Source organism: Grampus griseus (assembly GCF_964374135.1).
Source record: "Grampus griseus genome assembly, chromosome: 13".
In the NCBI taxonomy this organism is placed as follows: Eukaryota; Metazoa; Chordata; class Mammalia; order Artiodactyla; family Delphinidae; genus Grampus; species Grampus griseus.
Genome location: NC_139007.1, coordinates 18142457 through 18166568, shown reverse-complemented (window position 1 = coordinate 18166568; position 24112 = coordinate 18142457). Strand labels below are relative to the sequence as shown.

The window sequence follows — 24112 nt, the reverse complement described above, 5'->3', positions numbered from 1 at the left end:
TCTCTGATGTCACATTGACTTTATCAAACTATCTCTTTGGGAGAGGTGTACTAACATTACTTACATTTAGTTTTTTGTTCTTTTTTTTAAGAGAATTAGTGATTATTTTTGTTTGAAGGAGTTTCCTGGTCAGTTAAAAACTCCAACCAAAGGAGGCAGGGTATCAACTAACTAAACCTGTATGAATATTTAAAAACAGAGCTAATACCACTTTTATACCTTTTATCCTTAAATGCTAACTTCTCCAATTGGCTTCTCCAAATTATGTCATCCTCTGTTTTATTGAAGAACATCAGCTTCACTTTCCTTAAAAGAAAAAACAACAACAACTCAAAAGGTACCATTTCGATTATAGAATTAAAAAATATGCATGAATGGAAAGTCTAAAAGTGAACTAGCATGAATGTTTTTTTAGTGCCAATTAGGTAACCAAAAATGTCAAAAATAAAGGAATCAAGTAAATAAAACAGCTTGGAGTGGAGGAAGAAGAGTGAGAAATGACGACTGAGGGATAACATGTCTGTTGAGGTCCACTAAGTATTTAATCGATTTAGAATACCTTCTACTAATCTAGCAGTCTTACAAGGGGTAATAATTAAAGATAAAATGACATACCTGAGACTGGGTATATTAGTCAAAGCATAACTCAGTACTTTAACCATTGGTGTGAAGCCTGTTCCCGCTGCCAATAAAAAGAGATCTTCCAAGTCTTGGAACTGGGATATTTTAAAATTGCCCTCGGGATTGCTTACAGAAACATAATCTCCTAAACAATGAAATATACATAAAATCGGGGAAAAAAATGAGACCGTTAACCTAGCTGAATTAAGAACACGAGGAGAAACAGGTTGCATAATTATCAGACTACATCTCAGTTTTTAAGGAATGTAAGGGGTTTTGAGAATACTCATTAGGCTCCCAAGTATGTCATTACACTCAAATTATCATTATAATCAAATTAATAATGAGATTTCATTATACTCGTTTCCCAATATTATTTTCCCAAATCAACTGGAGTCTCTAACATACAAACTATTGCCAAATATTTAACTACAAATTATCAATAAAGGCTTGATTGCTAAACTAAAACTAGGCACTTCAAAAGCAGAGTCCGAGTATACCTGTCTTGCACAGTATAGGGCGGAAAATACACATTCACTACTTGCATATGATTCTTAACCACAGTAATAAGCGTAGTAGGAGAGAAAATTGAAACGGAAATGTATTCTAATATCTTATGTTGTTAGTAAAAGTGCTAACTTTGCCTCCATCAAATCTCTGAAAATACCTATCAATTAAAACAAGAGCTGTTCTGCATTTAATTCCCATAAAGACAAAGCACGATCAGAAACCGTACTTGGGGCATGCTACTTCCAAATTTTCAATCAAAACAGTTGAATAAACCCTTTTCTGCTATGCAGTTGATATAATCGCTATGTACCACTCATATAAGAGAACTGTCTTTAGGACATTTCAGAAATTTTCAATGTAACTTTAAAAATACAAAATAAAGCTGACCATATTTTAAAAACAATTTCAAATGCTCTGGTTTATTTTTAAATGTTTGGATGCTCATAATTTTTCCCTTTTTTGTCCATGGCAGGAGAGTAAGAATGTTGTAGTAATTGATGAGTTAAACATTAGAAAGTAACAGAAGTTCCTTGTTACGGTTTGAAAGGGACCATAAGATCAGACATCCTCAGGAAAAAGTCAGCTGGTTGTTTACTAAAGCAGCCTCACAGAATGATATTAACTTGATAACTTTTGTCCACAGTCCAGTCCTTCCAATGTCATAAAATTGATTAGACTCAGGCAAGGACTTGATGCTAATGAAGTTCACAAGAGATTAAAGCACACATGCCAGAATGGCAACGGATTTTCAGCCTGACTACCTGCATCTAGTGACCTGAGCATTACATGCCCCATCCAGGGCATCTCAATACCAGTATTGGAAGACCAAACATTTGGAACATTTGGAAGGGCAAAATAATCATTTAAAAGTTGCTTGATGAACATGGAATTGAAACAAAGAAGTGGATAATTTTATAGGGTAGCTCACATAGGCCATATTGAGACTTCATGAGTTACCACTGCCATGCCAGCGTACAACCCTCTAAGTGGCACCAGTATCTGTGCCATGACTAGTTCCCCTAGATGAAGTTGAAAAAACACTGATCTTGCTATTTCGGCTTTCCTTTCCCATGCTCTGTGCTGACTCTCCACCCTGCTCTCTGCTACACAATCTCTATGGATAGGTTATAATACCATCAGTTAAGTTTCCAGCTGCTATATTACAATCATGTTGTCAGTCCTTCGCAAGGTGATATCACCTTCACTAGATATGTAGGTATTCCAAAATTCGTTAGGTTCACATTTATGTCCAATATTTTGATTTATGTAACCAAAGATGACTCATCACATCTATTATATGTAGACTGCTGAGCTTAACTTTCAGAGAGCAGCAAATTTTCTCTATTTCCAAATTTTAGTGATCTACTTCACTCGATATTACTGCTAATACTGTCTTAAAAGGGGAAGAGCTCTTTTATTGTTACGCAAAAGGCAGTCAAAAGTTGAAGACACAGAAAAAGGAGTAGAAACAGGAAGGGGGGCGGTCTCTAAATATTAGTAGATTTCCTTATAGTCCCTTTATTAATTCTCTCATAGTACTTTTATTGAGAGCCTGTTATGCGCTAACTGCCCTGCTGGGTATGGAAAATACAAAGATAAGACATATCTATCCTTAAACTCAAAATCCTGTAAAGAAGGAATATTATTTATTCTTATCCTAGATCAATGAACAAAGTGTTAGTTACCGAGGGGTTCAGAAGAGGAGGGAGGCTTCATAAAGTAAGTGATATTTTTAAAAAATATTTTTAAAAAGGTACTTGACAGGTAGAGAGAGGCATTCTAAAAAACTCAACCACCTAAGAATGAGGATGACAAACCTCTGGACTAACTGATTAAGTCCTCTTCGTGACCTGCAAAGACTTGGATGCTTTTTCCAGCTTCACCTCTCACCATACAAAATACTTGTGCTACTCAGGTTATGGAGACCCATCCAAGGCGTCAAAGCTGCAGAGCAACATGATTAAATCTATCATCAAGGCAGTATGGAAAAAGAACTGGAAAATGCAGATTAATAGAAAGATACCAGTTAGAGGCAACTGAGAGAGACCAATTACAGATTAAGAGAGAAATGATGAAGGCTTGATCTAAGAAGGTGGCAGAAGGGATAGAAAAGAAAGATTAAAAAGTCACTGAGCGGTAGACTCAATAAAACTTAGTGACTGACTGGATTAGGAGGGAGAAAATGGGAAGACGCAGCGATGACTCGAGTCTCCAGATTGGGTCGAGGATGAACAGTGATGCTGCAAATAACAGATGAGGAATATGGAAGCAAGGATAGGTTGGTGGGACTAAGAGAACATGACTTTGGCTGCAGACATGATGAGTTGAAGATATCTGACAGACTCCCACAGGGAAATAACTAAAAGAAACTGTAACATGTGATCCAATCCAGAACACAATCTAGGTTAAAAAATATATATACTAACCAATCTGAAGATGATCAAGCTCTGGTGTGAAGAGTCCAGCAGGGTAGATTTTGATCAAAAAGTAGATGTATTTATTGTTGGGAAGAACTGGTTCCTTGAACTCTGAGAATAAGGAATCAGATACGGGTGTATATGGCTTCACAATTTCAGTACCTGGAAAAAGTCACAACAAAGAAATTCAAATCTAAAAATCTAAATGAAGATGAAGCATACAAATTTTATGATGCTATCAGTATATATTTAAAACTACACTTAATGTGAACTTAATTCTACGTTCTATATGTATGTAGTACATGTATATATACCCTAAACCTATGTGTGCTGAGATAATGTTAACAAATCAGTAATCTACCCATAATATAAATAATCTGTTTTTATTAAGCATGGCATAAGGTGATGGGGTTTTATGTTAATAAACTTAGACAACCATCTACACCATCAACATGTAAGCTTTGTAATAGGCTACAACAAAAATGGCATTAAAAGTTTACACAGAGATGCGAGAAGGTATTTACATAATAATTTTAATTATACACCAAATTTTTTAAAGATTTTATTTTATTTTATTTTATTTATTTATTTTTGGCCTCACCACACGGCATGTGGGATCTTAGTTCTCCGATCAGGGATCAAACCCGTGCCCCCTGAAGTGGAAGCATGCAGTCTAACCACTGGACCACCAGGGAAGTCCCCATATACCAAATTTTTAACAATGGATACCAATGGCCAGTGGGATCATTTGCGTTCCAGGAAGGAAAGAATTTCACTTTTTACTTTATATATTTCGAATTGTTTTAACAATTTAATATTTTATATATTACTTTGGTAACTGAGAGGAATGTTAATCCAACTACTTCTAAGAATATAATAATAAAAAACAGGGTAAAATTAATAAGAAGTCATACTTTAGCCAGCCAAATTCCAAAGAAAGAGGAGTCACCACATATTTGAAAGACCAAAATTTTATACATGGTTCCATCACATATACAAAAATTAATCTACATGTAAATCATAATACATTGACAATAACCACACTGGGGAAGATACCAGCTATTGAATGATAACTTGGCATTAGTGATGATGAAGAGAAAAACTGAACAGTGTCATCATAATAAACTATAGTCACCAAATCCTGGCTGGTAGTCTGTGAGGCTGATTGCTGGAAAGGCTAGGAGTGTTATCTTCTGCAGTTTCAAAAGGCTAAGAAGATGTCAGACATCGCTAAGAAAGGTATTTAAAACAAGTGAATGAGGTAATTTCAGGACGAAAATGAGGGGAAAAGAATTTACACAGTAAGGAGTATGTTTACAGAGCTTCTAACACTAGTGGCACATGCAAGGAAATCATTTATAATCATCCACTCGTTTTCAGTTTTATAAATTCAACTTCATAAATGACAGACCCGTAAGTGGTTAAATAAGAGACGTTAGTGTGTGTTTCCGGCAGTTGTCTTCACGGAAGACCATTTGTGTGCTCCCTCACCTCTTTCCTTTAAGGCTTTGTTAGTAATAAATTACAATGCTGGTGGCACTACCTCTGTGACTAGTGATAATTTCTTTGTTCATACAGTGATGCAGCACAGCTATAGTTCCCACATGTAGGATCACTGCATCCACAAACCTAGAATCTGGCTATCACTAAGTCTAGCTGCCCAGAAACATTTTATTAATAACCTAAATGGGCGCTTCCTCGAGAGATTAGTACTGATTCCGAACTGCTTATAAAAGAAGAAAATGTTTCCGCAAAGCCTCTGCTTGCCTTACCTGTAATAGTTAGCTTGAAGTAAACATGTAGCCCAGTTGGCACCTGAAGATGTGTGCTTGGTGGCAGCATCAAGCAGAAAAGCTTCGTATCATGAGTCACATCTTCCTTGGAAATTAACTGGCACTTTCTGTAGTACAAACCTAGAAAGTGATTCATTTTCTCTTAGTGAGGAATAAATTAAATAAGCAGTACCCTCAGACCTACCACGCAAAAACACAGGCTCAGCTTTCGCTCTTTAGTGAGCTTGAGTTTCACTAACAGGCCTGTGACATTTAAAAAATTCGTCAGTATTTTGAAAATCTTACAGTGTTAGTTTTCTCCATTTTATTTCCTGTGATATCCATTTTCTAAAACCTGTAAGTACTTCTGTAATTTGAAAAATAAGCTCTATAAAATGAATGTTATTTCCTCATGTCTGTTGTTATAGCATGTTAAAACCATTATAGCCTAAGACATTAAAGTCTAGTTTATTTCTTCTTAAATTTACTTTTTAAAGTAATTCCATCCTTTAAGCCTATAACAGCTATATAATTAAACTGTAGATGTGAAAGATATTTGATAACAAAGCTCATTCTAAATTCTTTTCTTACAGAATGGAAAAGTCCTGAAACTCAAATATTTAAGGTTTAACAATACCAGCACTATTCAATAACTTAGAAATATTTCTTTGATAAAGGCAGGAAAAATACATTCTTGTGTCTCTGTATATGTGTATTATATATACACAAACAAAATTCATATGTATATGAATTACAGAACATTTCAATGGTCAAAAAATGATTAAAACAAAAAATAAACTTAGGTTTAAGGGTGTAAGTTCTGATTATCTGGAAAATTAATTTAAGTGAAAAACTGAAGATGCCAAGTTTGTGGTACTAAAATACAAATAAACAAAAGGAATCAAGTATTTCTATAAATACGGGAAATATTTGAAATTAATACCCTAAGCTCAGGAAATATTATTTGTATACAGAGCAAAATAATACCACTTGGATTGGAAGATCTTGTTACAGAAGTTCTGAAAGCATGAATATTTTCACTTGTAAATTTTCTTTCGGATGTAAACAGCATGCCAGAGTAGACTTTGTTTCATAATTTCCTCTCTTTTATAAAATAGCATTTACAGAGATGTCAGGAATTAATCCTAATAAAGCATCTTATTATCCTAATTATGCTTTTTTTTTTTTTTTTTTTTTTGCCGCACACGTGCCTCTCACTGTTGTGGCCTCTCCCGTTGCGGAGCACAGGCTCCAGATGCGCAGGCTCAGCGGCCATGGCTCACGGGCCCAGCCGCTCCGTGGCATGTGGGATCTTCCCGGACCAGGGCACAAAGCCGTGTCCCCTGCATCGGCAGGCGGACTCTCAACCACTGCGCCACCAGGGAAGCCCCTATGCTCTTCTTTTTAACCTAAAAATATTTAAGTAGGTGCAGAAAGATTTACTCCAGACCTCAGGATGTGAAGGTCCTACATCAAATAATGAATGGTTAGTGGAAAACTAAAATTCACATAGAGTCCTAAGAAATCATTTTGGCCACAGTTTCATCCAATTCTTTTCTTCCCTTGTCCCTTTTGCTCCCAAAGAACCTGGTCACTAAATCTTTCCATCTGTCACCATGGTAGCTCGGTATGCACATAAACTTTAGAGTGCATCGTTGCCAGGGCAAAGCTTAGACCAGATTACAGCTAAGGGTACCGCCCCAGAGTTATCCCAGAAGGCCTAATCCAGTACTGGACCGACAAAGGATCAGAGGACCTAGGCTCACCCCCAAGAAGAAATGAAGGTTCAAATGATCTCCTTATCCCTTCCTCTAGACCTTCCTGGGACCCGGAGTGGTAATACAATATGAGACCCCCATCTATATGTCTAAATATGTGAAAGTTATAAATCAGACAAATAACTGCTAAATAAAATATGTTCTACGCTACACCTTGAAATATACTTTCATAATGACCTAGAAGCCTAGGTTCGAATTCAGGATTCTTCAGCTCCTCAGAGTTCCACACAGGAAGATGGCGGAGGGGTGACAGCAGCACCCCCTTGACTGCCTATGGCCTGACGCCCCTCTTCTCAGCCCCACCGTCTGACCCTGAGTGGAGCCTTGTGCAGGTGTAGGTGCACCAGCCCATATGTTAAGGCTCATCTACTTGCTCTCTGCATAAACAGCCTTGGCCACTTCCTGGATAGAAGCGGATTTGGGGCCATTTGGGCAGGGAATTCTGGGGTTCCAGATACCTGGAGGGCAGTGGTGAAGGAAAGCGCCTGAACTCCAGGTGGATAATTCTTCACCTTGCACACTCCTCATCCTGTGGGAGCCATGCGGCTGGAAGAGAGGCCTTGTGTTTTCCTCTAAGCACGGACTCCAGGGCAGGTGCCCCTCCTGACAATTTCACCTCTAGCCTTTACCAGAAAGGATTTCCTAGAGTAAGTATGCACCTCTTTGACTATACTTAAAACACAAGGAAACTCTGGGTTCCAGTGACTGACTGGCTTTCCTTGTTAGAGAATTAACACAGTGTTCCTGCTATTTAACACCACTGAGATAATTTCAACATCTTACCGATAAAATAACAAAACTGCCATAATTTCACAAGGACGTGCTAACAATAGGTTCTAAAAGTCTTACGGAAAACTTAAGAATGTTTTCGTCTTTCAGTTGCACTGGGAAGTATCACAGGCATGGACCTGAAAAATGGGGGAAAAGGAATATAAAGCAGATGCACTGACGACTTCAGTCTGGATAATGCCTGTATTGAAGTGTCAGGTTTTTGGTTTTATAAGCATAATTATACAAGAAAATGAGAAACTGAAAATAAATATGAGATGGTGAAACAAAAACATAAGACAGAAAACTGTCTGCCCAGAAACCTCACTTCTTTTTTTTAATCTTTATTTTTTTATTGAAGTATAGTTGATCTTCAATGTTTCAGGTGTACAGCAAAGTGATTCAGTTATATATATATATATATATATATACACACACACACACACACACACTCAAACACACATTCTTTTTCAGGTTCTTTTCCATTATAGGTTATTACACGATATTGAATATATTTCCCTATGCTATGTAGTAGAGGTCCTTGATGTTTACCTATTTTATATACAGTGGTGTGTATCTGTTAATCCCACATTAACTTCTTTTAATAACATACATATAATATTGAGACATTCAGCATAACACTGAAATGCTGAGGATAATATAATTTGGGTATCCTTTTTTCTTCTTGTTGAAAAGAAACTATAGCTTTCCTTCTAAAGACTAGACTTTCACAGGCTAAAATAAAGACAAAGCTCAGTGGGAGAGAGACGTGGAAGAGAGCACTGGACTGGGAGTCCATACTGCCTTCAACCTGTCCTTCAGCTCCTTCCTGCTCCTAGTACACTTTCTGTTTTTCTGGCCATGCTACACGGCATGCGGGACCTCGGTTCCCACACCAGGGATGGAATCTGTGCCCGCTGCAGTGGAAGTGCAGAGTCCTAACCACCGGAATTCCCGCTAGTACACTTTTAAAGCACCTATCCACTCTCATTTTCCCTGCTGGAAGCAGGGGCTTACAGAAGTTAAACGGCTTGCCCAAGATCACAGAGTCGCTTGAGAAGATGTGGATGGGGCAACAAGTTATGAGAGTTTCTCGCCCCAACTCATAGGCCTTGTTCAAAGAGTTTGAGAATCATCGTTCTAGAATAGTACATCGTTCTTTAGCATCTTCCTCCTTATTTCGACTACATCGGTTCAAGCATAAATGTTTACAGATTATCCCTCCACCCTTTACAACTCCCTACTAACTATTTAATGTCCAAATTAGGGAACCAGTTTAGCAAGTCACCATCCATCCCAGGTACATCTCTTCTTCAACATCCCCAATTCCTACAGTTCTGATCAACCACAGGTTTTCTTAGCACTCTTTACTACTTTCAATTACCTAAATACAGGTGTCCCCCGCTTTTCGAAATTTCCCTTTACGCCACTTATCTTTTATGAAAAATCTACATTAGTACCTGTTTTTCCTAACTGAAAGAAATCCAAAGAGGATTTTCACTTTTATGAAAAATGGTGAAAAGGGAAAATAGCATTCAGCGTTTGTTTTGCAGTGAGCTGTTACGGAGGCAGCGTGCACCCCGAGCAGAGAGAGTAGCACCCCAAGCTCCTTCCCCGGGAACTACACTCAGCATCTCGGCGTCAAGCCGCCATGACTTTGAACTGTGCCTGTGAGCATCTGCACTTTGTCTCAGTTTACCTTGTGCATCCGTGAGCTAGGTGTGTCCTAGCGTAACTGCTTCTTCCCTTTACACCATTTCCACTTACGAAAGATTCCACAGGAAGGCTCTACTTTTGGATAGTGGGGAAACCTGTATGATTTATTTACCTCCTAATTCGCAATCTACCTTTACTCATGTCTTCCTCTAAGATCTTCCTGAACCAACATAGGGCAACCAGTTAGTGGAACTACACACTTAAAAAATGCTCCAATGGAAAATAAATAACCCCAAACATCAATACTAACATCTACAATATTTAAAAATATATTGATATACATACCTTGATACGTCCACGCAGAAAAACCCACAACCTACAGCCATTCAATTCAATAGACATTCCATTTAGAAACTGGGTTATGTAAGGAGGGAAATCCAATATTACATTAACACCTTGGAAGAGGCTCAGAGCAAGACATGATATTGTCTCTTAACTCAATTTTATCAGATGCTTGAAAGGATGAAGCCATATGTTGCTGAGACCACTCTGGTTTCTGGAACCTATTAAGGTTGAATAGAAAGTCTGCACACTTGAGGGGCCTTGCCCTGGGAGACATTTTTCATATGATGTGGTGATGGACTGGAGAGCTATTAATGACTGAATGAGATTCTAGTAAAGCGCCGGTTTCTTCTTAGCTGTGTATCATTTGATATAAATGGTTCACGGCCAGAGACCAGGGGCTGGGCTGTGAGATAAGAGAAAATCTATATATTGGCCTCTGCCCCCGGTTCCTGGCACAGAGTTCCTAAAACTCTTATAATATCCTAAGTGATAAGAACAGTAGGAGCATCTCTTGTCCTTTACACCGTAATTCCCCCTTATCCATGGGGGATACATCCCAAGGCCCCCAGTGGACGCCTGAAACTTCTGGGTTTTTCCTATATATATGTACATATTATACAGTTGTAATTTATAAATTAGGCACAGTAAGAGATTAACAACAATAACTGATAATAAAATAGAACAATTATAACAATATGCCATAATAAAAGTTATGTGAATGTGGTCTGTCTCCCTCAAAATATCTTACTGTACAAACTTAATGCCGTTTTCACCTTAACTAAGTACTTATCACGAACTGTGGCAGTAACTTTTGCAGTTTAAAGTACAACAGCAAAACTAGCACGGATTCCTTTTTCCTTCTTCACAATTTCACAGAGAAGATTTGTTCTCATGGTAGAACATGATGTAGAACAACCTCATAATTTGATTTTTTTTTTTCCTTTCCTTGTTAAGACAAGAACTTTCACTTAAAGGAAGCACTTTACGGCTTCTCTTTGGCATACTGGAATTGCCAGCATCACCTCCCTTGCGCTTTGGGGCCATAACTAAGTAAAATAAGGGTGTGATCCTGCGAGAGCTGATCTGATAACCCGGAAGGCTACCAAGTGACTAACGGGTGGGATGTGCTGGACAAAGGGATGATTCACGTCCCCAGCGGGACGCCTTGAGATTTCATCACACTACTCAGAACGGTGCACAATTTAAAACTTATGAATTGTTTATTTCTGGTATTTTTCATTTAATATTTCTGGACCACGATTGACTGCGGTAAGTGAAACCTCAGAAAGCAACACCACAAATAAAGGGGAAACCACTGTATTTGTCTTTGACCCTCATCTCTAACATGGGATTCCTAATACCCTTGTAAATTCCTATGTAATAAGAGAACCAGGAACATTTTTGTTCTCATGAGGTGACTCTGGGTGGGCTCCTGGATGAGCGTCGGTCACCAGATAGACGCAGCTATGATAGAAGTTTGGAATTTCCAGCCCCACGTCCCACCCTCTGGAGAGGGGAGAGGGGCTGGAACTGAAGTTAATAACTGATCATGCCTACGTGAGGAACCTCCATAAAATCCCAATAGCAGGGGATTTAAAGAGCTTCCAGGTGGGCAAACACATCAACACTGGGAGGGTGACAGACCTCAACTCCCCACGGACAGACATTCCTGTGCTCAGGACCCTCCCAGACCTTCTCTCACCTTCTGCATCTCTTCCATCTGGATATTCATCTGTATCCTTTATCATATGTGATCTACTCTAGGAAATTAATCAAGCCTAGGGAAGGGATCTTTGGAACCTCCCATTTATAGCCAGTTGGTCAGAAGGACAGGTAGTAACCTGGGATTGCCCTGGCATCTGCAGTGTGTGTGTGTTGGGGGACGGGGGGAGGGATCAAGTGGGAGCCCTTAACCTGTGGGATCCAATGGTGTCTCCAGGTAGACAGTGTCAGAACTGAGTTAACTTGTAAGACACCAGCTGGTACTGCAAAGAACTGCTTGCTGTGGAGGAAAATCTCCACGTATTTGGGACCAGAAGTGTCAGAAGTGAAGCGTTCTGTGTGAACAGTAAAGGAGACACATAGGAGAGAAAGACAGTAGGGAGGGAGGGAGTTTTCTTCCTACACAGGAAAGAAAAATCTGAGTTTTTCCTTTACAGAATCTGTCACAGTTCATACAGCAGGGGTCAGCCTGATTTAGCCTTGCTGGCTGTCTGTTTCTGCCAAGACAGTGACCTTGATGAGCAATGAACTTGTGTGCAGGGATGATGTTCAGAACCCCTGAGAACAAGCGGAGACTTCCATAGCTCAGCTGGTAGAGCAGAGGTCTGCAGAACACTTGAGAACAAACTATTTTCAAGAACTGTACAAATATCTAACATTTTTGACTATGGATAAAATAACTCACACCCATGAAGTCACTAGAATACCTTCCTATGCTGAAGAAACAACGAAGTTTTAGTTATTATATACTTTTAAAAGTATTATATAATTGCATTTATTTTGCTGTTTTTAAAAATTATTCAGCCTTTTCACTAACTCTGGTAAGACTTCCACTTAACCTCTAGTAGTATAGTTTTATCATCCTCACCCAAACCACTCTTGAATATATGAATAAGAATACGTTCATAACACAGCTTCAAACACTAGGATGATAAACGTGTACGGGCACACATTTTTCCATATACTGGGGTAAAACCTAATGAAGCAGTATTAGTAAATTGACAATAAAGCATAGATTCCTTTCTGTTTTAACTATTACTGTTAAAAATATACCTAAAGTGGGCTTCCCTGGTGGCACAGTGGTTAGGAATCCGCCTGTCAATGCAGGGGACACGGGTTTGAGCCCTGGTCCGGGAAGGTCCCACATGCCACGGAGCAGCTAAGCCCGTGTGCCACAACTACTGAACCTGCACTCTAGAGCCCATGAGCCACAACTACTGAGCCCGTGTGCCACAACTACTGAAGCCTGCATGCCTAGAGCCCATGCTCCGCAACAAGAGAAGCCACTGCAATGAGAAGCCTGTGCACCTCAACGAAGAGTGGCCCCCACTCGCCGCAACTAGAGAAAGCCCACACGCAGCAACAAAGACCCAATGCAGCCAAAAATAAATAAATAAAATAAATAAATTTATTAAAAAAGACATAAAAAATTATTTTAAAAAAACATATATACCTAAAGTGTATTCAGGTCTTTTACTACCTCACCTAGACTGATGTGAGTTGAATCCTTCTTTCAAAGTGAGGATTTTATAGACTTAAATATTAGCATTAAGTTAGGAGAAAGGAAGCTCTTTCTCCAAGACTAGATTCAATGGGGCCCTTAGACAATGAGGTCCACATCATAGCAAGGTTGTCACTAGATTTGAACATTTCTGTGCTTATCACTTTTCCTCAGTTCCATAACTAATAACTCAGCCAACATTATACACTGAAGTGCCTGAACTGCCTGAATTCTAAGTTTTTAAACTTCTTCTATTCTACCTTTTAATATAGTAAATAATTTCTTACTCATTTACAGCCTGCCCCATCTATTCTGTGTTTCTTCATATTCAGGCCATTCCGCTAGAAATAAGAAGACAGCAAAATGCCAAAGCATCTCATAGTTACTGTGCAAGCAACAACTTTACACCTGCTGGGCTGAGCAGACAATTTAAGAGAACAAAGCACAATGAAGTTTCTATTTGCTATCCACAATATTTTCTTTTTTTCCAGTAATTCTGAATGCTTGTTTTAGGCAGCAAAGAAACACGGATGCGCAGGCAAGGAAGGGGAGGGGAGGGGTGAGGGCGGTTCTTTCTACCCCTGCAACAAGAGCTGTGGTTCACTGTGGCGGCGAACAGCTTGCCTGCAGAATCACAGGCTCCACAGAAAGCCTCCATTAAGTGACTGCTCACAGAGTGCTGACAAGCACGTTTACACCTACAGACAGTACTTCAGTGTGTGTGCACGCGTGCGCGTGTGGTGTGAGCAGTTAGGAAGCCCTGAGGAAAGTATAGTTCAAATAATGAGAAACTGCCATTTTTTTAGGTTAAAAGATAAACATCAGTGATTTCATACAGTTCAACTTGAATTGTAAAGACAGTTATAGATTCTATATATAGATAGATTCTACATATAGATTCTATATATATTTATAGATTCTATAGATTCTATAGATTCTATAGATTATATATTTTATATAGATATAATATATATATATTTATATATATATTATATATATTTATATTTTTATATTAAAAATATACATATATTCTATAGATTCTATATATATTTAACCCATATATTTAACCTATATATTCTATATATATTTAACCTATAAACCTAGAGGTTTATAAACAGCTGCTGACATATCACAATTATGACACAATTTTTCTAAATCTTGTTTATAACTTTGTATCCCAATATTCATTTACTGAGTTGTTTGTTGGCAAATCTGTATAACTGCCTTTGTCTGGTGATCTAAGTTCCCATATTAAAGGCAATCACAATTAAAATAAACTTTAGGTTGGATACAGAAATAGCAATCCAATTATCTATTGTTTTTGACTCTTAATAGACACAAGTTTGTTAGTCATCACACACACAGACACACACACACAGACACACACACACACACACACACAACTACTCACTCATAATCTTCATCTATTCATCTTTGGGAAGAAGAAAATAATTGGAAGCGCCCAAGTTACAAATGGTAGTTTGGTTCTAGTCATATAATTTAATTTACTAACTATTACAGCTGGATTAAATGTAAAAATGAAGTAGTTTCTCTTCTCTGATTATGTTCTTTGTTATATTTGAATCTTTTGTGTAAGTAAATTCTAGATGTGACATGAGAAGGTAGTGCACTAAGTCTTCAACTTACATGGTTATTTTTTAAACTACGAAATTTCAGTAAGAGGAAGCCAGCATGAAAACCTCCTTGAAAACCAAGGAGCCATGTGATAGACTGAACATTTGAAGCTACTGACAGCAAGTTAATCATAATACTCTGATCATGTAAGTATTCAGCTTTGCTAGTGTGGAAAATAACCTATAGTTTTTGTCATGATTTAAGGAAGAGAAAGGACGAAGAAGAAATTATCTATGCTAATTCTGTCAAACAAATTAAAAAAAAAAAATCCCCTGAACTCTGAGTCATTTTCCAAAGTGGAAAATCTAATTCACTGAAAAATACATGCATGGCTCTAATTTCAGACAAGAAAGCTAAAGCGAACTATGATGGTTTATGATTTAAGCCAAAATTTATGGCAGGGATGAAAGAGTTCATGGAAAGCCTCAGGAAATTATAGAAGAGAATACTTGAGCAATGTTCGTTCTATTTCCAAATGGAGGTCAGCCTGGGTTCTCAGTCTCATTTATTTCTAGGACTTAGCTTTTACTTGGTTTGCTATGATTTTCCAATCACTAGAGAGTCAGATAATTTCAGCGCAACAGATTTCACTTTAATGATATCTCTTTTCATTTTCACTGCCTTTTACCTATTCTCTTCTGATCTGCTACATCACTCAGTTATTCCTCTATGTTCTCTCTCCCTACCTTATACCACACAATTGAGACCTCCTGCTCTGGGGAAATGGCTCTATTTGAATTTTCCCACATATGGCTTACATTTCCTTTCTCTACCACCTGCAAAAGGTCTGGCACAGTAAATACCCAGTAATGATATCTGGAAAGCCCTTCATAGTTTTTTTGGGTTTTTTTAAAGCCACTTTCAAAACATTGCTTGATATTCACCTCCTTCATTCATGGAGAGTCATGTAAGGTCAAACTCATCTGCATCTGTTAGTTCACTTAAGGTAAACTTACAATACATTCAAGTCTGCACTATGTAACTTGCTCTTACTGGCCTATTTCTTGGTACAAGTATTCTTCAGTCTCATGTTTGTGTATGTTCTTTCTTCCACCTGGGAAAATAATTTCTGATGCCTTTTATTTGTTTCGTACCACAATACCTAAAATAGCCTTCTACACACAGTATGTACTCAAAATACAGCTACGTGATACTTTTCTGAAAATTAAAATACTATCCACAAATATATTTTTATAATTTTAAATATTTAAAGATGCTAAACTGAATATATACAGTTAGTTTCTTCTAACCGCTCCCTAAAATAACAGCAAAGATGGTTTTTTTTCTCTGTGTGTGTGTTTTGTTTTTTAAGGCCTAGCCTGCAAGGACAATAAGAACAGAAATAAAAAAGCAACAGAAGTTTGGGAGCTGACAAAGCAAAGAAACGACTGGTAACTGACTCAGTAGACTCCGTAAAGCTAAATCCTAAGCTAGACAAACAAAAAGCCAAGAATCAACCCATCTGTAACGTGAGCCTTTGAGGCTCAGAAATTGGCAGGACCAAGTGTCTAGAATCAGAGTGAAGGCAGAGCTAAAACCACTTTCTGGAAGAAAGTTCATTGAAGAAGCCTAGATGCTGCCTCCCCTACTTTCTGAAGTCCTCCCCTACTTCACACGGCCACATGACTGATTCTCTTCTATTCTAGCAAAATATCAGGATTTTGCTCTCTCCGTAGAAGGCAAAACAAAGGGTCTCTAGATTGGGTATATGTTATAGGCTGAACTGTGTCCCCCTCAATTTTCAACGTTAAAGTCATAACCCCCAGTACCCCAGAAAGTGACTATACTTGGCGACAGCGTATTTCAAAAAGTAAGTTAAAATGAGGTCATTAGGGTGGTCCCTAATCCGATGTGACTGACGTCCTTATAAGAAGAGGCAATAGGGACACAGACGGAAGACCATGTGAACACAGCCATCTGTAAGCCAAGGAGGGGCCTCAGGAGAAGTCAACCCTGGCAGCACCTTAGTCTCAGACTTTTGGCCTTCAGACTGTGAGAAAATAACTTTCTGTTGTTAGGCCACCAAGTCTGTGGTACTTTTTCACAGCAGCCTTAGTAGACTAATATGGTATACTAGGCAAAAAAAAAAAAGGAAACTAAGTTTACAGATATCCCAGCCTTCTTTTCCCATATAACTTCTGAAATGCTGGATGCGAGGTAGAAGACTGTTTACCCTAGAGACTCTGACAAAATACTGGCATCAGACTTTTCCCGAAGAAACCATCCAGCCACATAGTAAATATTACTGTCAACAAGCCACACCCACAGGCACAGAGTTTCCAATCAGCTTTTAGAGTTCCACCCTGAAGTATGAGCAGATGGTCAAGGATCAGCAGACATTCAAAGAAAGCATCTAATATGAAAGACGGACCAAAATAAACAAACTGTAGGAATAGAGGCTACACAGGGAGACAAAAACTCTCAAACACTATAATTCTTAAAAACAGAAGATAGAAAACAGGATGCTAAAACAAAGGAACAAAAATCTAAAGAGTTCTCCAAAGTTAAAAATATGAGAGTAGAAATGAGTAACACAACAGCAGAGCTAGAAGACACAGCTGAAGAAATCTCCCAAAAAGTAGAAGAAAAGGACAAAATTGAAAATGAGAGAGAAAAGACAAGATAATCAGAGAACTGGTTAAGAAGGCTTAAAGCAAGACTATTTCTAGAAAGTAAGCACAGACCATGGAGGGAAGAAATATCAGTATTCCCCAGGCCCGAGGGTCGTAAGTTTCTGTAATGGAAATACTAGCAAAGAGGATGAATATTCGGCACAGAAGTTGAAAGCAGACCCCCCATTAAGGTATATCAAACCGTGAAATTTCAAAACACTTGGAAGAGGCAAATCCTACCAGTTTTCAAAGAGAAAATATGGAGTGCATTCACTTTGTGAAAATTCATCAAGTAGAACACTTGTAATATGCACCTTTGCCTATAAATGTTATAGTTACATACAAAGCTTTAAAAAATAAAGAAAGGAAGGAAATGAACGGTGTCATCCTTTAGGAATAAACTCAGAAACTGGTTTAGGTAAGCAGAGAGACAGTAAATGAGCCTTCTCTAACAGAAAAAAACTAGATGTGCCTACAAGGCATAAACTTAACTTGTTTCTGTACCTTTTATAAAAAAAAAAAAAACCTCAAGGAGTGAATGGTTGGACAAGAGTTTGAGTGGGTTTCTACATTTAGGTATCATTACCTAATGACCTTTGTTATGTGTAAACATTAGATAGCAGAGTCATAAATTTAATTTCTGCTTTTAAAAAAAAAAGAAGGATAACAGACACAATGTCCCTTTCAACTCCACAGAGAGAGATACAAGGACCCTTTGGCTCACTGCAAGTGGCCTTCCAAACTCGGATACAACTGAGCCACTGACACAACATTTTCATTAACCCAGGACTCAAAATAATAGCACAGCCTACCTGTATCTTTCTTTGGAATAAGTGAATTATGATTCTCCAGGGGATGACCAAGGCATTTCCAAGAAGTATTCTCTTTTTTCTTCAGGACAATCTCTATTTTTCCCACATTCTCAACAACTCGCACTGAAAAGAAGATAAATTGCATTTGTATTCATTGATACTAAATATAAGGTTTTACTTTTAAACCAATCTTTCTCAAACAACCCAAATGTCCCAATCAGATATGAATGACACTGAGCATTTGTGAGATAAATAAAATTTTGTGTACATGTTCATCAAAATTGTTTATGCCTTATATGATGTTAAATCCAGTTTATGTTAGATTCAGATTAACTTCTTTCAAATTAATTTATCAAGGGCCAAACTAATATATAATGTTAGTTTTCATACAAGCTCAAATAGAGCCATGGCAACTAATTAACACATAGCTTAAAAAAAACCTTAAATATACAAATTAGCCATTGAATGGATCCACAAAAGCAAATTTAATTTATACTCTTTTAACATTTCTTGGGATCTGAGGGGTTCTTATGAGTGAATTCAGTAAACCAATATTGAGCCTAATAAACATAGAAAAAGCTTCAGGAGAATGAATCCCAATAAAGTGCATGTCAATCTTTGATAATTAAAAATCTTTTAGATTCTCTTTTTATTTTTGAATGTTTAAAATAGTTTAGAATACATGAGTACAATAATAAAATAAACTTTTAAAACTGATTAAATTTTATGAATTGAATGTGCTTTTAAAGATCTAAAGTATATTTCTTTTCGTCTTTAGAAACAATCTGTCCTTCCTCACTGTAAACACATAATTCAGTAGCAATTTAACAACTTTTAAACACAGATTATTCAAATAAATTCAATTCAGTAAGCACTGATTTGAAGCTTAACAAACATAAGAAGTCCTTGACTTTAAAGAGCTTAATTTATACAATTTACAGAACTTACTATGGTATAAAGAAAAGGAAAGGTATAGAACCAGTGTAAGGTACTCTGACAGTACTTTAAAACAAGAAACCACATGTATATATGAATATAGAATGGAATATTATTCAGCCTTAAAAAATGAAGGAAATCCTACCACTTGTGACAACGTATGATAAATCTAGAGGGCATTATATTAAGTGAAATAAATAAGACAGAGAAGACAAATAGTGCATGGTATCACTTATATGTGGAATTAAAAAAAAATTCACACTCATAGAAACAGAGAGTAGCAAAATAGTGCCAGGAGTTGGGGCAGGGGGAAGGGGGAATAGAGAGAGCTTGATAAAAGGGTACCAACTTTTAGCTACAAGATGAATAAGGTCTGAGGATCTAATGTATAACATGGTGATAACAGTTGATGACACTGTCTTGTATACCTGAAATTTGCTAAGACAACAGAACTTGTGTTCATATGCATAGACGCACACACACAAAGGTAAATATGTGAGGTGATGGATGTGTTAATTAATTTGATTCTGTGAATCTTTTCACAGCATATACCTTTATCAAATCATAACATTGTACACTTTAAATCTTTAAATATATTCTAATTTTGTCAATTATATTTCAATAAAGCTAAAGAAAAACACGAAAAACAAGAAACCACCATTCTTTGATGAGTCTTCTATTGCTAAACAGCTGTGTAAAATCCACGTTGTGTATTTACATGCAGAAATAGTCATAATTTAATGTGCTCTGTCAATATTAAATATTTGAATATATACACCTAAGAAAAATTAGTCTGGTGTGGTTAAGTATATTTCTACAAGCTGCATGTCAGGAGTAGGGTCGGAAGGAAGAATGGGGACAGGATTTTTTTTTCTAAGGAGAGGAAAAGGAAAGGGAAAAGAGATGAGATGAAAAAGGGGAAAGAAAAAAGGCGTGGGGGGAACTGAAACCAGAGGGAAAAGAGTACATTTAAAAATTAATGTACTTGCTTATATAGAAAACATCATGTCCTTGTCTGCAACATGAAAATATACAAATGAATAATAAGACAAATGCTGTCCACGCCCCCGTGTGTGTGTATATGTACATAGATAAATTATTTTTGGTAGCTTACCAGAAAAATCTTCCTGAATCTCATGACTTAGGGCTGGAGAAAAAAAAAATTTCAGTTAAGATCCAACTTCAGTTCCTATGGTCTACAAACACCATATAAGATCATTAAAATGGTTCTTTCATGCACCATTCCACATCTCTCAAACATATCCTGAGAAATCAAAAGAAAGAAACTGAACACAACCAAATTACTGTATACAATGTTTTGAGACAAATTACTTAAATATGTGTCTTCAATTTTTCCATTTCTCTCCCTATTAATTAAGGAGTAAATACTCAATTGCCCACAGGTGGATAACCCACACTGGTGCAAGGACAGTCCCAGATTGACAATGCTACAAACCAAGACAGGAGCAAGGCAGGGAGAGATAGCAAGTGAAACACACATACTCCAGGGTGTGCACGTGCGTGTGTGAATACAGGCCGGGACTGGGTCTAGCTCAGCGTTTCCTTTCTTACTGTTCTCTAAGTTGAATATTCATTCAGTTATTGAAAAAGAAAATTATTGGGCATCTATGCGTGTTACGCACTTTCCAGGTGTTATAGTTATCACAGTTAGTAAAAGAGAAAAATCCCTGCTCTTATGGAACTTACATTCCAGGAGGGGGTGATGCAAGAAGTATTTTTTACAAACAACTGCTCTAAAGTTCACTGTGTTAATAGTTATGTGGAACTTAAGATTCTGCATTATTTTAGTCCTTCTGATCTAATATTAGCAACCAGGAGATTCACATTTTTGACTGTGGAATTTTTGTTTGTTGTTTATATGTGTGCAAGATACAGTTAGCTACAGTGTGAACAGAACTAGCCATAAAGTATTTGAAACATAGTAAAGGCTGACACAGAGGTCTTCCTTAAAGAAAAATCATGACAGAGCTAATGAATAATGTATACTTTTCTAGACATCTGAGTTTTTGATTAAAACTCTCCCTAAGAGGCAATATATATTTGATCTTATGCTAGCAAAAAACAGGGTAGCATGTATTTCTAGAAGAAATGTTTAAGATTTGAGGTTGATTAATGAGTGGGGGGAAAATAAGAAAGAAAAAACATTTATCAACTCCAATCAAATTCAGGACTAAAGGTCCTTCATTAATATGGTAAAGCCATGAGCTGAATCGCGAGTCATCTGAGGCCTGGAGAATTTCAGTCTCTGTTTTGCAAAAGTAAATGAAATGTTCTTTACATAAGAATGTGTGCTTAAAATACAGTTTTCTTCTTGCTGTTTTGGTTTGTTTCATTTCTACTTTCTAACTAGAATAACATTACCTTCTTTAAAGGAGAAAATGATGAACTCCTAGAGTCATTATGGGTGAGAAATGGATTAAGAATCTGCTACCTTGATTCTAGATTTTAGTCCTGATTTCTTTCCCCTGATAGATCTGTAACCTCTCAAAACAGACAGAAGTGAACTGTATGGTAGGTCTTTGCCCATGAAGGGACAGGCAGCTGAAGGGTACAGTATAACCTTGCGGCTGGCAAGAGACAGGCCGATAGAACAGTGCCTGGTGATGTCTACTCAGTGGAAGCACATGACAGGCAGGTCTCGGAGATTTATTTGTAGGTAAAGTTACAGAGTCTTACAAAGCTGGGCCAACAAGTATTTCATATGATTATTGATTTTGATCGCACCTAATTGTTTAAACTGGGGAAAAGTGAGGTTGTACTGCCATTTGCTAGCACTTTCCTTAGTATAAAGAAATAAAAGAAAAAAAAGATCAAAAATGACAAACCAAAATGACAATGGCACATAAAATATTATAGGTACCGAGACTCTACACCAGTAACTACTATACCTAAAGGAAACAAAAGTTGTTTCCATGAATACAGAATAAGGTACTTACCAATATGTATAAGATATGAATAATCCTTGATAACTGTTTCTGCTCTAAAGGAATCATCCCGGTGATCAGCTATTACTGAGTCTAAATTGATATCCTTAAATGGAAATCGAAAAGAGAAAGATTAAAAAGTAAACTTTTCACCAAACTCCTATTACTGTACTTTTTTTTTTTTTTTTTTTTTTTTTTTTTTGCAGTACGCGGGCCTCTCACTGTTGTGGCCTCTCCCGTTGTGGAGCCCAGGCTCCGGACACGCAGGCTCAGCGGCCATGGCTCACGGGCCCAGCCGCTCCGCGGCATGTGGGATCTTCCCGGACCGGGGCACGAACCCGTGTCCCCTGCATCGGCAGGCGGACTCCCAACCACTGCGCCACCAGGGAAGCCCTATTACTATACTTTTAAGCTGATCAGTGAAAGTTCATATGGTACTTATTTACAGAACCCACAAGCTAAATACACATTATTCCTGTTTTTTTCCTCTCTCATCAACCCAGTTCTTCTCCTTCAAAGTATATATCACAATTTTAACTATGCATTTGTCTATGCTTAATGTCTACCTTACACACTCGTCTTTAAGCTCTAAGTGTAAGGGGCAGAATACTGTCTTCAGAATATTGCTCAGCACCAAGTAGGTGCTCAAATATTTGTTGAATAAATAATTTGGAAAAAAAATTAGAATCAGACAAGAAGCCAAGATATCTGTGTTCATTTTTATCTTTCCACTATTATGTGACACTGTGCAAATAACACAACCTCTTAGGCTCAGCTTATCAAAAATAATAATAATAATAAATTCACTAACAAATTTTTAGATGTCTCTAATTTCTACATAGCTTTGGTGCAAGTTATTTTGGTGCCTATCGTTTACACCATACACTGAATACATTATTCCACGTAGAAACCTTCCCCCTTCCCTTAATCATCCATCCTCTGCACTTCACTGATATCACCAATGAGAGCACACAGACCCCAACCTTGCCAGGCCCTGTCCTCTTGGTTCAGGACTGCTTGGTTAGGAGACAATACCAAGAGGGAGTGGAAGGCGGGACAAGCAGTGCCTCTCTGGGCCTCTTGGCTCTTTCAGGCAGAGGCTGGTCACTCCTGCGGAGCCATCAGATCCTGCTGCAGGAGTAGGAGGCACTCACCAGCTCAGATGTGGTTCTGCTACTACAGAAGTAGCATGAGTTCTCAGAAATTCCTAGCTGCCAGAACTTGTCTTTAAATCTCCACAGTTCCTCAAGTGTGGGAACCTTGCCAGTTGCTGGAGGATGTGTCTGGAGATGTTGTAAGTTGCCTGCTTATTTATCTGATTTCCCAGCTGGACTGTAAGCCTGGTGAGAGTTCAGTCTCTATGAAACTGGCCCATCATTAGATTCCTGAATTCTACGATGGTGTTGAAAATGAAGCAGGGATTCAATAAACACTTAGTGAATGAATTAACTCCTTAATTTTAGTTTTCAGAGGGCATTAACTGAACCCCGTTAGTGGCTTAAGCATACTAAGCTCCAGCAGTACAGCCTCTCCTGGCTCTTGAATTCCAATTTAAGTGCAGGAAATTAGTTCGTATGGTGAGGTTAAACGGGGACTCTCACTGCTGTTATCCATGCTTAAACACAAAAACAATCACAGAAGAGCACATAAAATATGCTTCTTCCTGGTCTATTTTTCCCCTAAGGTGCTATGGCATGGTTGTTAAGGGCACATACTATGGAGCCAGCCGGCCTGGGTTCAAAGTGCTAGAGCTGCCGCTTACCGTGTGATTTTGGGTAAACTACTTAATTTCTGCTTCCTCATCTGTAAGATAGGGGTAACGAAAGGATCTACCTCACAGAGTTGCTGTCAGTTAATACAAGAAGAGCTCTTAGAAAAGTACACCTGCGCATAGCTCACATTTATTATTTACTTTTTTTTTTCTGATCTTAAAAATGTGTTTACCTTCTGTTTAGTATATATGACAATGGTGACTAAAGCGTCTGTTTGGAACCAGTCGTAGCTGTAAAATATTTTAAAAAGAATAAATAATCATGTGTAGTAACATATATTAAATCATTAAATATATAATTTTAAAATATA

The 24112-nt window shown here is 37.7% G+C and overlaps 1 protein-coding gene across 1 annotated transcript in view; it reads right to left on the bottom strand.

Moving 5' to 3' along the window:
- The window catches only part of CYB5R4 (cytochrome b5 reductase 4), an 82993-nt gene that overhangs the window by 11910 nt on the left and 46971 nt on the right, over positions 1-24112 (bottom strand). The window contains exons 7-14 of the mRNA XM_082669216.1: positions 23975-24032; positions 22043-22136; positions 20200-20232; positions 18150-18272; positions 5321-5461; positions 3558-3710; positions 616-766; positions 220-306 (exon numbers count right to left, since the gene is read on the bottom strand). Coding sequence (XP_082525342.1) covers positions 220-306; positions 616-766; positions 3558-3710; positions 5321-5461; positions 18150-18272; positions 20200-20232; positions 22043-22136; positions 23975-24032 — 840 coding nt within the window. The remainder of the gene's footprint in view (positions 1-219; positions 307-615; positions 767-3557; positions 3711-5320; positions 5462-18149; positions 18273-20199; positions 20233-22042; positions 22137-23974; positions 24033-24112) is intronic.